Here is a 17617-nt window from a genome sequence, read left to right as displayed (position 1 = left end):
TTTGCATTAATAGTGTCATAAAAGCTTTCCAATTGTAACTCTGAATAAGGATTAAAGATATAAAAGAGTAAGGAAATATGATAAAAACTAAAATAAGATAAATAGAAATTAAAGGAGTAAGGAAATAGAAAACAAACTAGAATAATAAAGTCTTTAATGGAGGTAGTAATATCCAACTCAACAGCATAAAAGTAGGAATCCTAAATCCTAGAGAGAGGATAGAGCCTCTCTCTCTAAAAGCTACATCTAAAACCTAAAATTATGTGAATGAATATTGTATATTGTTGTATCAGTTGTTCCATGATGAATGGATGCATTTTCCCACTTTATAGCCTCTAATCTGTGTTTTCTGGGTCAAGAACTGGGCCAGAAACAGCCCAAAATTCACTGGTTGTGAATTCAAACACGCTGATTTTTGTCACTGCGACGCGTCCACGTAGAGCACGCATTCGCGTGCATATCTGTACGGCCAATATAGCAAATTATATATCATTTTGAAGCCCCGGACGCTAGCTTTCCAACGCAACAGGAATCGCATCATTTGGACCTCTGTAGCTCAAGTTATGGTCAATTTAGTACCAGGAGGTCAGGCTGGACAGCTTTAGCAGTTCCTTCAGTTCCTTGTATTTCTTCGACTTTTGCATGCTTCTTTCCATCCTCTAAGCCATTCCTGCCTAATAAATCCTGAAATCACTTAACACATATATCAAGGCATCGAATGGTATAAAGGGAGAATTAATATTTGGTAATTTAAAGGCCCAGGAAGCATGTTTTCAATCATAGCACAAAATCAGGAAGGAAAACGTAAAACATGCGAATTGTATGAATAAGTGTGTAAAGAGTTGATAAAAACCACTCAATTGAGCACAAGATAAACCATGAAATAGTGGTTTATCAACCTCCCCACACTTAAACATTAGCATGTCCTCATGCTAAGCTCAAGAGAAGCTATAAAGGAGTGAAGAGGAATGGTAGGATGTATAAAATGCAACCTATCTATATGAATGCAACTATATGCTAAGATGTTTCTATCTACTTGGTTAAAAGTAAATAAGCTCTTCAAGACAAACATAAATCAGATTTCATTAATTCAAATTATACAATAAAGGACAAGTTTTGTAAGAAATAGCTCATGAAAGCAGGGAACATAGAATCAAGCATTGAACCCTCACTGGTAGTGTATATGCACTCTAATTCTCTCAAGTGTCTAGGGTTAATCACTCTAGTCTTCTCTAGTCATGCTTTCTAAAACTTTGTTCTTCATCTAACCAATCAACAATTATTTAATGCACCAATGCAAACATCATGAGGTCTTTTCAAGGTTGTAATAGGGCTAAGGTAAGGGTAAGGGTATGTATATATATGGCTAAGTGATCTATAAATTGAATCTTTAATTAACTTAAGCTTTCACCTAACATACATACACTCTATATAACTCTAGAATCATGCCTATCTACCCATAATCTTTCACTTTTGCATTACATACTCATGTATTAACTTTTCCTTAAATTTTTATCACATATGCATTGGTCTTTTTGAACTTAACTTAATTTAAAACTGGGGTAATTTTGTCCCCTTATTTATTTAAATAAATATTTTTGGATTTTTTTTTGAAAATAAACATAGCTTATCAATGCACATGAATTTTTAATTTTTCTAGTTTTTTACATGAGTAGGTACCCAAATTTCCATTATTTTATCATGACACATTCCCTTATTAACCCATGTTCCCACAATTTTCCCATACTTAATTAACACACAATTTCTATCTTAAGCTAACCAAAGATTCATTGGGATTTTTAATTGTTTTTTTGCTTAAGGCTAGTGATGTGGTAAAATATAGAACAAATGGGGATTAAAAGGCTCAAAGTGGCTAACAAAGGGAATTGAAAGGGTAGGCTTATTTGGAATAAGTGAGCAAAAATAAATAATGGCCTCAATCATATGCAAGCATGTAAATACACTAAATAATGGACATATAGAATGGAACAAAGCAAAGATTGCAATCATAGGGAAGAAAACACACAAGAGTAAAAATTTATGGTTAAATAATGTAACCATGTAAATAAGCTCAAAATCTCACAGGTTGTGTGTTCTTAGCTTTTTAAACTATGTTCCAAATATAACTTCAAACAAGTTTTAACAGAAAAGTTTTGATTTAAATTAGTAAAATTATATAAAATAATGTCTTGAAAAGAAACTCATTACTTTAACCAAGAAGTGGTAAATATATGCACAAAATCAAGAAAACATGCAATCAAATATGCAGATGCAACAATGAACTAATAAAGAAAATAAGACATTAGTGTTGAGAAGAAAATAGCTAACCCATGGAGATCGATATCGACCTCCCCACACTTAAAGATTGCACCGTCCTCGGTGCATGCAGAGATGTACAAGTGGACGGGTGGCTCCGCAGCTAGTGCTCTTTTTGTTTATTTCCTTGTCGGTTGTTTAGAAGTAGCTTTCTCTTTACCCATCTTGGTGGCCATCCTGAAAAGGGAAAAAGTAAGTACATGGAAAGGTAAGGGTTCGAGCAAGGAAGAGGATGGTATAGGTGATAATCAATGCACCGTAAAGAGGGATGTCGTTAACACATGGTCATGACTACATGTGAAAAGTTCATCAATGGAAATATAGCTAGTGCATGTGATGGCAAGTAAATGCAAGATGTTTATTGGCACGCTGGCAAAGGCATGAGTAGCATAGCTCAAGCATTAAATGCCCAATTTGATTATCAAGTCTCTTAAACTAACAATCTGTTTATATTGACAATTATATTTTAATCAATAAAATATAAAAGGGGTTTTTTGAAAAACAGGCATTAGAGTAGTAGAGTAGAATAATTAAAAATAATGTGGAATGCCATACGGGCTTTTTCACAAACACATAGCATGCATAGTAAAGAAGTTAGTGAAAGTATTAAACTTGAACATGCAAGCAACCCTTAAGAAGTAATATTAATTGTCAAACAATTCCTTAATAATCCACAAGCAATATATAGAAGATAATAATCACCCAATTAAATTTCTAACACCAATTAAAGGAATAAAAAGAAAAAGAAAGAAAAAGAAAATATAGATAATGAAAGTAAAAAGAAAAAGAAAGAAGAAAACATAAACATAAATAAAAGTAATAAAGGAAAAGTAAAAAGTAAAGAAAGAAAAAAAAGAACCTTGATAATGGATGTGAAAAAAATAAGAGAGGATAAAGTAAAAAAATTGAGAGGGAATAAAGAGGGAAGAAGGGAGAAGAAAGAAAGAAGGAGGGAAAAAGAAAAAAATAGGGTTTGGGGAAGAAAAGATATGATATTTGGCTGATCTAGAAAAACTGTGCACCGCATATGACGCAGACGCGTGGGTCACGCGGTCGCGTGCTATGTGATTGTTGTCAAGTGACGCGGACGCGTGGGTCACGCGGTCGCGTGACTTTATTTATGCGAAAGGCTCGAGGGCAGCCATGCATTCGCGCGACTCTCTGTTTAAAACCCATTTTGCCAAATTTAAGGGTGACGCGATCGCGTGAATGGCCAGGTTTTGAGGACGACGCGGCCGCATGGTGGACGCGGTCGCGTGGTGTGGCTGGTGCTTCCAGCATCATTACAGCCCAGCTCCATCGCAACTTGCTGCCATACACCACTTTTACGTCGATTTTTAGGGGCACGCAGTCACGTGGTTGACGCGGACGCGTGGGGAGGCTATTTTCCAAAATGATGCGGCCGCGTCATCGACGCGGTCGCGGGGGCATGGTTGTGCCTAAGGCACGCCTCCAGCCACACTTTCGCGTGACTCTCTGTTCAATTCTCTTTTCTTCTTAATGCACCTATGACGCGGTCGCGTCAGCGACGCTTACGCGTCGCGTGCGTATTTTTTTTTTTATATGCAGGATGAAAAATGCAATGCTGAATGCAGACTATATGTAGAAATTGTAAGAAGAGTCATTAACGCCATAAAAATAGAATAAAGTAAAATAAAACTAAGACTGAAACAGAATGATCATACCATGGTTGGTTGTCTCCCACCTAGCACTTTTAGTTAAAGTCCTTAAGTTGGACATTTGATGAGTCCCTTGTTATGGTGGCTTGTGCTTGAACTCATCCAGGAATCCCCACCAATGTTTGTACTTCGAGTGACCTCCGGGATCCCAAACTAGGCGTAAAGAGCCTTCAAGAAAGTTAAAGCAAGTGACAGGCCCCCAAGAGTGTTGATTGTTGGAATGAATTCCGGGGTCCCAAACCTTGCTTTTGCGCCCGTCTTCTTGTTGATCATCATGATTCCATCCGAGTGGCAAGCAATCTAAATTCTCACTAAAGCGGCCAAGCAACTTCCTAGACCCATTCAGTTGTGCTTTACACTAACCCTTGCATTTAGACTTTGAGCTTCCAACCATAACGAACCTAGGATGGTGTTGCCAACCACTACGCATCTCCCTTTTACTCTTAATGCCACAAAGAGCTCTAAGTTGACCATCTGTCTCAGGTAAACCATATTCAAGTGGGAAAGTAAAGGTCAAGGATAAGAATTTTACCCACTTGAATGTTTTATTAGATTGTAACGGCTTTGGGGGAGAGGTCTCTAACAAGTTTGGCGGGGTGATTTCCAGCTCCATTCCCTTGAGCTCTCCTTCGACAATTTGCACCTCTTTGCAAGCCTCCTCAACTTCAACCGCTTCCTCTTGGTAGCTTTCTTTCAATTTAATCTCTTCTGCATTGCCTACCAAGAGCATGGGAGGCTGTGCTTCTTCTTCTTTAATCTCCATCTCCTGATCAACCTCTGCAAAGTCTTCAACCATGATCTGCCTTGGAGGTTGTACGCCCTCTTCAACAATAATTTCAAGCTCCTTGAAGGGAGGTTCTATAACTTGAGGTTCCCATGGAGGTTCCGCATCTCCTAAATCTTCAACCACTTCTTTCTCTTCAATAATTTCTGCTTTGTCCATTTATTTTAGTATAAAATCGTACTCATCCTTGATGATTTCTCTTCCATGACAACTCTTTTCAACTATTCTTTCATCTTCAAGGGTCTCTCCTATCTCCACACTTTGGGCCTCCTCTTGCTCTAAGACAAAATCAGACTCTCCCTTGATGTCTTCCTTCACTAATTCTTCAACCACTCCTTCGACTTCAAGGGTCTCTACTACCTTCACCTTTAGGGCATCCTCTAGCTTCTTATGAAGCATGAATTCGTGAAGACGATCCCTTTTCTCTTGTTCCTTGTCAATAGCATAGATGGGATCATCTTGCTCTTGGATTGATGGATGTGGGTACTCTTCCATGGAGGGTGATGATGGAATGGGAAGTTCATTATGTGGTTGAAAAAGGAAGTGCATTAGAGCTTGAGGGTTGAATATTGGAGGTAGAGGGTTGGTTCATGCGGGATATAAGATTTTGGAGTGTAGAGGTGAGACCAATGATGTTAGAGATGAGTGTATTGTTATCCAATGGAGATTGGGGTGGTGGATAAGGATTAGGGTCATATGGAGGTGAATGGTTGTAGGTGGCTTGTGAGTATGGTGGTCCAGAGTTGTGTTGAGGAGGTGGTTCATAAGCATATGGTGGGGCTTGTTGGTAACGACAAGGGAGTCCACCATAGTCTTTATCTCGGTACGCTCCCTGGAATGGCTCTTGACCATAGTAAGTTGGTGGAGGTTGGTTGTCACGAAGGGGTCCACCATAACTATTGTCTTGGTATGCATCACAGAATGGTTGTTGGTTATAGCGCATTGGAGGGGGTTGTTGCCAAGAGGGTTGATCAAATCCTTGTGGTTCCTCCCATCTTTGATTCTTCCAACCTTGATGCCTATTTTCATTATAGTTTCCATTCCTTACAACAACATTGGAACCAAAATTGAAACCAGAGGGGTGAGAATTCATAGTAGCTAAAGAAAATAAAAATAAAAACTAATAAAAAAATTAATGAAAATAAACTCCTAAAACTAGAAACACTGACAACAATATAAGATAAAGATTTGAAAAATGTTTAAATTTTGAAAAGGTTTGATTTAAAATTTTTTTTTTTAAATTTTGAAATTTGATTTTTGAAATAAGATAAGATAAGATTTTGAAAAAGATATGGTTTTTGAAAAAGATTTGAATTTTGAAATTTAAAACTAAGATAAGATAAGATAAAAATTTTAAAATAAAAATCTGAATTTTTTTAATTTTCAAAAAAAAATCAATTAAAATAAAGAGAAAAGATATTTTTGAATTTAATGAGGAAAGAGAAAAACAATAAAATGACACCAAACTTAAAATTTTTAGGTCAAAACGAAGAAAACAACCAAGAACAACTTGAAGGTCAAGATGAACACGAAGAACAACTTGAAAATCAAGAAAGAACAAGGATCATTATTTTCGAAAATTTTAATAACTAAAAAAACCAATAACCTCTTAATTTATGAAAAAGCAAAAATAAAAACAAAAATAAAAACAAATAAACAGGCAAAAAGCAAATATTTACAATAACCAATAATAAGGCACACGTTTGCAATTCCCCGGCAACGGCGCCATTTCTTCACGAACGGATTTCTGCTAGTAAAGAAATTCACAATTATAATCACGTTGTAAGTATAGTTTCTAAACTAACAAGAATCCTTTCGTACAAAAGTTTTGTTTGTCACTAAAGCAAACCCAATAAAATTAATAACCGAAGTATTTAAACCTCGGGTCGTCTCTCAAGGAATTGCAGGGAGGTGTGTTATTATTGGTTATGGGTTTTCCGAGAATTTTTAGAGTTGGGTAATAGAAAAATAAATAATTATAAATTAAGGCAGGGAAAATTAACAAAGAGGTTTTATGTAATTAAATTAAATTAAAAAGCCTTGATCCGGAGAAGATTAATTGAAAGTTCTATCCTTGTTGGATTTTCCAAGTGTAATGGTAATTGGTTGTTGTTCTACTTAGTTATCCTTTACTAAATAAAGGAAAATAAAGTTGGGAGCCAACTTCTATTCACAAGTCCTAATCCTCACCCTTGTGTTTGGATTAGCGTTAGTGGCCAGAGAGCCAATCACAATTAACTCTTGAGTCTTCCAACTCAAGGGTCTCCAAATATTAATCAACTCCAAAATCAAGTTGGGAACCTACTCCATTGACATGGATGCCAATTTCACATAATAAATGACTAAATAAATACTTGAAGATAATCAAACAAATAATGAGGTAAATAGAAAAATACTCTCTGCATTAATAATGTCATAAAAGCTTTCCAATTGTAACTCTGAATAAGGATTAAAGATATAAAAGAGTAAGGAAATGGGATAAAAACTAAAATAAGATAAATGAAAATTAAAGGAGTAAGGAAATAAAAAACAAACTAGAATAATAAAGTCTTTAATGGAGGTAGTAATATCCAACTCAACAGCATAAAAGTAGGAATCCTAAATCCAAGAGAGATGAGAGAGCCTCTCTCTCTCTAAAAGCTACATCTAAAACCTAAAATTTATGAATGAATGTTGTATATTGTTGTATCAGTTGTTCCATGATGAATGAATGCATTCTTACACTTTATAGCCTCTAATCTGTGTTTTCTGGGTCGAGAACTGGGCCAGAAACAGCCCAAAATTCGCTGGTTGCGAATTCAAACACGCTGATTTTTGTCACTGCGATGTGTCCGCGTGGAGCACGCGTTCGTGTCGTCTTTCTGTATGGCCAATATAGTAAATTATATATCATTTCGAAGCCCCGGACGTTAGCTTTCGAATGCAACTGGAACTGCATCATTTGGACCTCTGTAGCTCAAGTTATGGTTGATTTAGTACCAGGAGGTCAGGCTGGATAGCTTTAGCAGTTCCTTCAGTTCCTTGGATTCCTTCCACTTTTGCATGCTTCCTTTCCATCCTCTAAGCCATTCAGGCCTTATAAATCCTGAAATCACTTAACACACATATCAAATCACTGAATGGTATAAAGGGAGAATTAATATTTGGTAATTTAAAGGCCCAGGAAGCATGTTTTCAATCATAGCACAAAATCAGGAAGAAAAACGTAAAACATGCGAATTGTATGAATAAGTGTGTAAAGAGTTGATAAAACCACTTAATTGAGCACAAGATAAACCATGAAATAGTGGTTTATCACACACCAGCTTGGAGTGCGAGCCATTTCCCTCTTACTCTTAAAGCCGCAATGAGCTCTAAGCTGGCCATCTATTTCAAGCAAACTATATTCAAGTGGAAAAGTAAAGATAAAGGCTAAGGAATTTACCCACTTGAAGTTTGTATTGGGTGTTAATTGCCTTGGGATAGGTGTTTCCAGTGGTTTTGCAAGCTCTACTCCCTTGTATTATTCTGTGAATTCATCCACTTCTCTGCAAACTTCTTCAACTGCAAGCACGTCTTGGTCAAAGTCTTCGGTTTCTTCCTCATCACTCAAGTCATAATTTGGAGGTTGAGAAAAGTCTACCTCCGCATCATCTTCATATTCACTTGGGGAAGATTCTTCAATCTCAGAGAATTCACTTGCGGATGCAAGTTCATTACTAGGAGAACTTGATTCATAGTTATCAGTACCAAGGAAACTTGCTTCTTGATCTGTTCCGTTCAGTTCTTCATAAGATACATGCTTCGGGGGTTGTGGACTATCCTCCTTAGCATCGATTGCAAACTGCTTGGCGGAATTTTTCACAATTATTAGTTCCCATGGAGGTTCAGCGTCTCCTAAATCTTCAACCAATTCTTCTTCTTCGACAATTACGGATCCTCTACTTGTTCTAGTATAAAGTCATGCACCATACTGTCCACTGGAGTTTCTAGCATTTTCTTCATGCTACGTTCTTCATTAGATTTCCCACATGAAGCCATGGGGGTTCTTTGAGTGTCCGAACGTCGAGAAGCTAATCGATTTATCGCTTGATCCAATTGGTGAAGGGTTGCATGAAATTTATCCACTGTTTCCTTGAGACGTTCCTGTGATTCTCGAGTTGATGGATATGGACATGGTGCATATGGAAGTGGTGATTCTTGGGAGTAACTGGATTGGAATTGGGGTGGGTAAGGGTTAGGGTCATATGGAGGTGAGTGTTGGTAGGTGGCTTGTAAGTGTGGTGGTTCATAGCTATGTTGAGGAGGTGGGTTATAGGCGTATAATGGGGCTTGTTGGTAACCACAAGGGGGTCCACCATATTCATCATCTTGGTACGCTCCCTGGAATGGCTCTTGACCATAGTAATTTGGTGGAGGTGGTTTGTCACGAAAGGGTCCACCATAACTATTGTTTTGGTATGCATCACAGAATGGTTGTTGGTTATAGCGCATTGGAGGGGGGTGTTGCCAAGAGGGTTGATCAAATCCTTGTGGCTCCTCCCATCTTTGATTCTTCCAACCTTGATGCATATTTTCATTATAGTTTCCATTCCTTACAACAACATTGGAACCAAACTTGAAACCAGAGGGGTGAGAATTCATTGTAGCAATTAAAGAAAAAAATTAATAAAAATTAATGAAAATAAACTCCTAAAACTAGAAACACTAAAAAAAAGAAATGAAAAAGAAAATATTTACAATAAGCAATAATAAGGCACACATTTGCAATTCCCTGGCAACGGCGCCATTTTGAACGATTAGATTCTCTACCGGTAAAGAATTTTTATAAAAATAATCGCGTTGTAAGTATAGTTTCTAAACCAACAGAGAATCCTTTCGTACAAAAACTTTGGTTGTCACAAGTAACAAAACCTAATAAATTTATAACCGAAGTATTTAAACTTCGGGTCATCTTCTCAAGGAATTGCAGGGAAGTATGATTTACTATTGGTTATGAAAAAATGTGTATTTTTGGGTTTTTGAAATAGAGAACAAGTAATTTAAATAGCAAGAAAAATAAATTAATAATAATAAAGAAAACACTTGGTAAGGTATAAGAACTGGAAATTCTATCCTAGTTATCCTTATCAGGTGTGATGAGAATTGGATTTTGCTCCCACTTAGTTAACCCTTACTAAATAAAGAAAAGTCAAGTGGACTAATTAACTTGATTCCTCAAGTCCTGGTCAACTCCTATGGAAAGACTAGCTTTAGAAGGATCCAAATCAATCAACAATTCCCAATTTTCAATCAACTGCTGAGTCTGATAACTCAAGTGTTAGCAATTACTTAACCAAAGCAAAAAGGGAGAAAATCTACTCGAATAAAAATGCCTTCAGATTAGAAGCAGTAGTAACATAAATAAAAGAAAGAAATCTTAAATCTGAAATACCTCAAATTATATTAAATAAAGAAATCAACTCTAACATGAAGTTCATAAGCCAAATTGAAAAGATAAATAACAATTAAAGTAATAGAATAAATAAAAGTAGAAAATAAATTAAAGGAACATTGAACCTGTGATTGAAGAGAAGTAGCCTAATCATAATAAAAATCCTAAATCCTAATCCTAATCCTAAAACCTAAGAGAGAGGAGAGAGCCTCTCTCTCTAAAAGCTACATCTAAACCTAAAATTATGAATATGAATGTTGTATATGTTGTGTTACTGATTCCCCCATTCTCTGGCTTATATTCTGTGTTTCTGGCTTGGATTTGGGCCGAAAAAGGGTTTAGAAATCGCTGGGGGCGACTTCTGCAAATTACTGCACGTGGCGTCCGTCACGCGTGCACGTGGGTCACGCGTTCGCGTGGTTTGGAGTTTTTCTTTGTCACACGTGCGCGTCAGTCACGCATCTGCGTCATTTGTGTTCTGCTCAAAGCACGCATCCGCGTCGTTCACGCGTACGTGTACGCGTCACTGTCATTTCGCGCTAGACACGCGTCCGCGTCGTCCACGCGTACGCGTCGCTGCCTTTTCTTCAAAACTCCAATTTTGTGCTTTTCTTCCATTTTTGTTTGTTTCCTTTCTGTCCTCTAAGCCATTCCTGTCCTATAAAGCCTAAAATTACTTAACACACAGATCACGGCATCGAATGGTAATAAAGAATAATTAAAGTAAATAATTTTAAAGCATAGGAAATCTGTTTTCACATATATCATAAAATAAGGAAGGAATAGTAAAACCATGCAATTTACATGAATAAGTGGGTAAAGAATTGATAAAAAATACTTAATTGAGCACAAGATGAATCATAAGATAGGGGTTTATGACTTCTTCATCGCGATCCTCCAGCGGTTCTCCCTCCTGCTCTTCTGCTTCCATTCCAATATCCAGCGAGCTTTCCTGCAAAATGCAAGCACACCATGAAATCCCTTACTCTATTTCAACCACACAATAAACTAGAGTAAATACCAATTTAAATTTTTTGTAATAATTCTATCACTCCAATTCGATTATTTCTATCATATACAATAAAGAGAAAAGGATTATTTCCAGTCGCACAAAAAATTTTTTTTTTCCACACACTCCTTATTAGCTTATTACTAGTTACAAATCCTAATGATTGCATTTACATATATTAATAAAAAAATGTGATACAATATTTTCAATATTATATATTTATGTTTAATGATCTTTCTTTGAATTTCATCGAATGACTATTCATCTATTGTATTTTAATGGTAATAAAAGAAAATTCTACACACAAATGGTGGTTCCATTGTTATAGGCAATTATAACACAGAGATTGGCTACTAATGAGTACATGCAAATTAACACAAAAAATTATTCATACCAATGTGTTGCAATGCCATTCACCACTTCCACCAAGGCCACCTACTGGCTCAACACCTCCAGTCTCGAATTCCGGCACTGTTCCGCTACATGACCCCATTTTGAGCATCACTACCTCACGGCCATCCACCAAGTTCTTTCACTGAGAACCGCATTCAACAATACTAAACAAATCAAGCCAAAAGAGTGAAAATCACAAGAAAATTGTGGTCCAAATTACTAAATTCAAAGAGTGAAAATATTTTTTTAGTTAAGTGGGTTCACACTTTTAACTAATATCTTGGAGACTCACTTGCATAGAATAATGCAGATTTATTTCATTTATACATTAATTTGTTTTCATCGTCAATGTTGATCACACAAGTAACTAACACTCTTGTAATATATTCCAACTCATAATTTTGAAATTACAACAGTTTTTTATTTTACACACCAAACACCACCAAACAGTACATATGAATTTAGCCTGCAATAGGAAGTTTCATAGTTATTCATAATTTATTTTAAATACTGATATTATATGGTAAAAAGTTGTAGACAAGAGGGATAAGATATAAGTTTTCATTCAGCTGTGAACTGGTATTGACTTGGTTAACGAACTAAAATCACCAATTTTTTAGAATTCTAAGTCATATATCCAAAGAAGAGTCTTAAACTATAGTTACGAGAGATAATTTACCTAAATTCATGTAAACAAAACTGAACATGAGTGATTATGATATTCCTAAAATATATATCAATTGTATTTTAGTGACATATGACTATTTCTAATTCCTCATACAAAATCCATAAAAAGATAAAGGAAAAAAAACCATTACAGCTTCAAACTAAAGTACTCAAGATCTAAGTACCCAAACTTGTCCACTTAATTGAACAATAGCAATATAAAGTTTTGGAACATTTATTTTCATGAGTATAAACAAATTTGCTACAACTTCCCAAAGAGACAATAATAGAGAAAATGAGAGAAAGGGAAGCAAGGCATATATAGAATTGTAATTGGAATGTTACTATACTGCATTCCACAATAATCAACTTGTGTTCAACCCTCTTTTATTTGTTTGTATCCTTCATATACAACTTGAGTATGACAATGTTAATCTTTTTATTTTCTTCTCTATACAAGCAAATGTATAATAAAGAAGGGCCGAATATGACATTCATGCTGGACCACTTATATTGTGATGCTTACTACTAAGTACTCAGTACTCATAAACATATTACATATACATATTTATCCAAATGGCATTGGTAGCAACAGCAAGCTTGCTACAGGCTAGGCTCTGGAGTCGAAGTCACTTCAATTCATGGGATACAACCCACACTCCAACAACAAACAACGATAATTATCAATACCAAATTTTCTCACCTCTTGTGGAAGCAACAAAAACATGCTGGCTTATTTTGACACTCACCTGCCACTTCCTTCGCCACTGACGATAGACACCTCCGTCGTGTTGCAGCAACCGACAACTCCACCCCCAACTCTTTCTCAGATGCTTTTTCACAACACTAACACCACTTTTCCTGCCTCCTGCCCTGCCGATTACAACCCTTTTACCTCCAACAATAACTCCGGACCGACACACACCTCCGTTGGGTTGAGGCAACGACCCACGCCACCACCCCAAGTCCTTCTCAGAGTCTTTGTCACACCACTGACAACAGTTTCCTAGCCTCCTCTTCTGCCTAATACAACCCTTGGACCTCTAGCAATAACTCTGGGCCACAACTAAATGGCTCAGGCCCACACCCTCCATCATTCATTGCAAAAATGACTTCAACAAAATAGGAATTCACCAACAGCCTAGAGCTGGTTATTCTTGTCAATTGATTAAGAGATATATGGTTATTTTTGCCATTTTATCCTTTACTCATGACAAAATTTAGCAGCTTACCTTTTCGTACCCTGAATACCGTATTCCGATACTTTTGTCCAGAACACTGGATAATTTTCCTATATAATAAAAGAGTAATAGTAACAACAAGTGTATAAACTATATACTTGACAAGTGTATAGCCTGTGTAAACGACAGTACGACACATGGCATAGAAGAATGACAAAAACCATACCCATTTAGGTGCAACTTCTCCATAAACCAGTATATTTTAAAATTCAAAAACCCATTCCTTCTCACAAGATCACTCTCCAAGTCTCCATCCTCCTCTCCACCTACCGGGACCCAAGCTCAGCACTGCCACCGGATAAACACATAAACTTTGCTCGTGATGCAATCAGAGGAACCGCCGTTAGGAACTTCTCATATTTTCGCAAAAATTGAACCTCGATCCATTCGATTGCTCAGTGAGAATGGCTGTCTTGGCTTATGGTCATCACTGGCGAAGCAATCAGCAAGGACTCATCACCGTCGAGCAGCAAAGATGAAGAATAATAACTACCATTTACATTGATCGTGTAAATGATCATAAAAAAAATGATTGTGGTTGCATATCTTTATAAAATGTTTTATTAAATTCTTTTTTTATTTAAACATTAATAATATGTTCTTTATTTAAAATAGCTTATAAAAACTTCTTCAATAATACAAGTTATAAAAAAAGGTTTTATGATAGAAATCTTATTTTTGAAAATAAGATTATTTATTTCAACTTTAAGTACAAATCAAGTTGGAATTGATTTCTTTGTTTTAAATTTCTATTTCACCTACTTAGAAAAGAATCAAGGAAAGTAAAAATTAATTAAGAACATTAGCAGCACATTAATCAAAATAAAAACGATTTAGATTAAAAATTATACATAGAATTATATTTTGCATTTTGCATTTTGTAGTCACCCTCCAAAAGCAAGATAGTAATTAAACTCTGCCATATTAAAGTGAAAGACAGTAAAAAAAAATTATAGAGATGCAAATAGAATATCAAAAAACGACAATATTTATTTGCATATAATAAAAATAGTGTATGAAATAATATAATAAATTCGAAGTATTAAATAGTCCGTGTAAAAAGGAAAAGTATATTGTGAATTTTAAGAACAATGAAATTTTTGCAATCAAAGTACAATCAACGGTAATAAATAAATTTATGTATAATGAGAATTTTGCATGCGTCATTCAATGTTTGAAATTAGTGAATAAAAGATTAAAAGGCTTACTATATTTCAGCTAATTAAGCTACCCGTATAAACTAAAAAGGATAACAAATCACCATTTAAACATATTACAGAATTAATATGTGACACGCCCAAAGCATGGGCCATACAATAGGGTGTAATAATTAGATTAAACATCAATATAATAAAAGAGATTAATCACATAATCTTTTTGTATACTAAGGTTTGGTTTGGTAAAACTTTTTGAAGAGGTGCTTGTACTTTTTAAAAGGTCAAGTTCCTCATTTTATATTTGATAAATAAAAAAAAATATATGCTTATGCTTACAGTTTTTAAAAGATAGGAGTGCTTTTGAAAGCACCTAAAATAGAGTTTTTTAAAGTTGGCTTATACTTTTCAAAATTTAAAAGTCTAATATAACCTCATATGTTAACTAATTTTTAAATTTAATGCTCATATTTATGTCTATTATAGTACTTTTAAATTTTAAAGTTATTTTACTAAATGCAATTGTTGTTGCTTGTGTTTATTAAAAGCTATTTTTAATTTGATTTACCAAACATAAATGCTACAACTTTTAAAATGTCATCTTTTAAAAATTAGCTTTTATAAGCTACTTTTAAAAAGTAAAAATTTTACCAAACTAAGTCTAAGCAAGTTAAGTCTTTTAATAAATATATATTAATATTTTTGTTAACAAACTATACATAAATACAATAAAGTAGATTGAGTTCAAGATTCGCGTCCAATGCAGATCATATACTAGGAATTTAATGATATAACTAAATGTCACTTAATTGGTAATTGTTGTTTGTATGATTATAACATAAACTATTTTTATGACAATAATATTGTGTAATAACATTTATTTAAATAAACAAACATTATAGCATTTATATTTAAGCAGAATCTGTTAATATGGGATAGAAAAATAATAAGATTATCTAACCTCTAAAAAGCAGAAAATAAAATATTCTTATATACTTTATAGTGAACTTTTATATACATTATTTTTTATGTTAAAAGTATAATTATTAATATCAATAGACATATAAGAATAAATTTTTATAATATATTAATATTTGACCCGTGCATAGCACAAATTTTATACTAGTACTCAATGTAATAACGTATTCTAGATCATTTATAATTTAATACCAAAAGCTTTCATTCTTTCTCTCTTTTTTCTCTTTTCTTCTTCCTTCTCGATTCTTCAATTGAGTTTGGTACTTTTTAATATCATTTAGTCACAAGTCTTTTCCTCAAATAATTTTTTCATTTAGAAAATTTTAAAATTTTGTTCATAATTTTTTTAGAAAAAAAATAAATATCTCTTTTATCTTTAATATTTATTACCTAAATATATTAATTTTTACTTAAAAAATAAAAGATACGTTTATTTTAAAGTAAAGACAATATAGAATAATATTTCGTTTAAATATCATTCATTATAGACTTTAATTCCAACCATACTTCTTTTGGATTTGATACTTAATTTCAACCATATTTTAAGCAGCATTCATGTAGCTTAGGCACTAGCTAGCTAGCAGGTTATAGGGTATGTAGAGTATAGAGGGGGTAGTGGGCTAATTAATTTCTTGCCGACGCAGACATTAAGCATATTATTGTTGAATGTGTTTCATTTCATCTTAGGTTATTGGTATTAATTTAAAAAAGTGAAAGTTCTAAATTCATTGATTTGCTAACGAGAGAACATGTTCCTGACATGCCATTATTGAGTTATTAACATTACAGAATCAACTTTGTTGACGTTCTTTTGATGGTCCATTTAGTGTACAGATGTATTTTGGTATAGATTTACAGATTTTTATTTTTATTTGGTTGTTTATTGATTTAAAAGCGTATCACTAAAAGTATTGGTTAAAGAGAAAATGTTACCCTTAATCATTAACTTGGCTCTGATACCAATTTTTTAAAGTCGACTTTTTTTTCTTTTTCGAAATTTCTAATAACTCTTCATATTTTACTTCGAATTAAGTTTATAATTTGTATAGATTCGAAATAATTTGCAAATTCATAAAAAATGTTGACCATTTCTACTAGTATTTATAATTCTGATTTCATTTTTATAGTTTTTTTAATCTTGTTTTAGTTTATAATATTCTTTTTTGCATGGATTATTGTATATAAAATCTTTCATTTGTTTGTCTTTTTCTTTAATATAATTTCTCAAATCTTCAAAAACTTCTTTTATTTCTAGACTTTCTGTTGTTTCTAAATATCTTTTTAATTTTTCAACCTCATTCTCCATTTTTCCTTTCAACAGCTTTAATTTTTTTTTTTAAGTCATAATATGGTTTTCCAAGCATTTATAAATTTTTTAAGTTTAACTCCAACTTGTTTATATCTATTCTTATTTCTATCCTTTTTATTATAAGGTCATCAATTTCGATCTGAAGATTATTTAATTTCCTTTTATACTCTTTTATCTTATTTTTTAATTTTTTCGCTCTTTTTCTTTTTATTTTATTTTCTGGTTTTTCAATCTTTGTATGCTTCATTATTTATTTTAGAATTTCTGCAAATTCTATCATCGCTTCATCACTATTTTCTTGAGATTCTATTAATTTTTCTAGCTCTTCAACTTCTCTTTTTAACTTGTCATTGATTATTTTTAGAGCTTCCAATGCTCTTTGATTTATTTCAGAAAACTGCAAATAATTCAAATGATTTTCTCTTTCAAAGAGCTCTTGTTTCTTATCTTGATAAGTTACATATATTTCTTCTTTATTTATTATCATAATTTAGTATTTAGGGTTTCATTTAATTTTTCGACCTTTTTTGTTAATTCTTTTATTTCAGAATTTTCTTCTTAAATCTTTAACTTAGATAAACTTAAAGGGCTATTAATTTTAGATTCTCTTATTTGAAAATTTGATGAAACCAATTTTCTTGATGGTTCTTTTAATAATAGAACTGAGTTTTCAAT

At 33.8% G+C, this 17617-nt stretch overlaps 1 protein-coding gene across 1 annotated transcript in view; it reads right to left on the bottom strand.

Moving 5' to 3' along the window:
• LOC148545775 (protein FAR1-RELATED SEQUENCE 5-like) overlaps window positions 1-11703 on the bottom strand; it is a 28862-nt gene extending 17159 nt beyond the window's left edge. The window contains exons 1-2 of the mRNA XM_088499093.1: window positions 11596-11703; window positions 11073-11144 (exon numbers count right to left, since the gene is read on the bottom strand). Of these exons, the coding sequence (XP_088355219.1) occupies window positions 11073-11144; window positions 11596-11703 (180 nt within the window). The remainder of the gene's footprint in view (window positions 1-11072; window positions 11145-11595) is intronic.
• Window positions 11704-17617: the final 5914 nt, after the last annotated feature.

Source organism: Arachis ipaensis, chromosome B9 (assembly GCF_059453495.1).
Source record: "Arachis ipaensis isolate K30076 ecotype BB chromosome B9, ASM5945349v1, whole genome shotgun sequence".
NCBI lineage: Eukaryota > Viridiplantae > Streptophyta > Magnoliopsida > Fabales > Fabaceae > Arachis > Arachis ipaensis.
This window is presented reverse-complemented; position numbering and strand designations above follow the sequence as displayed.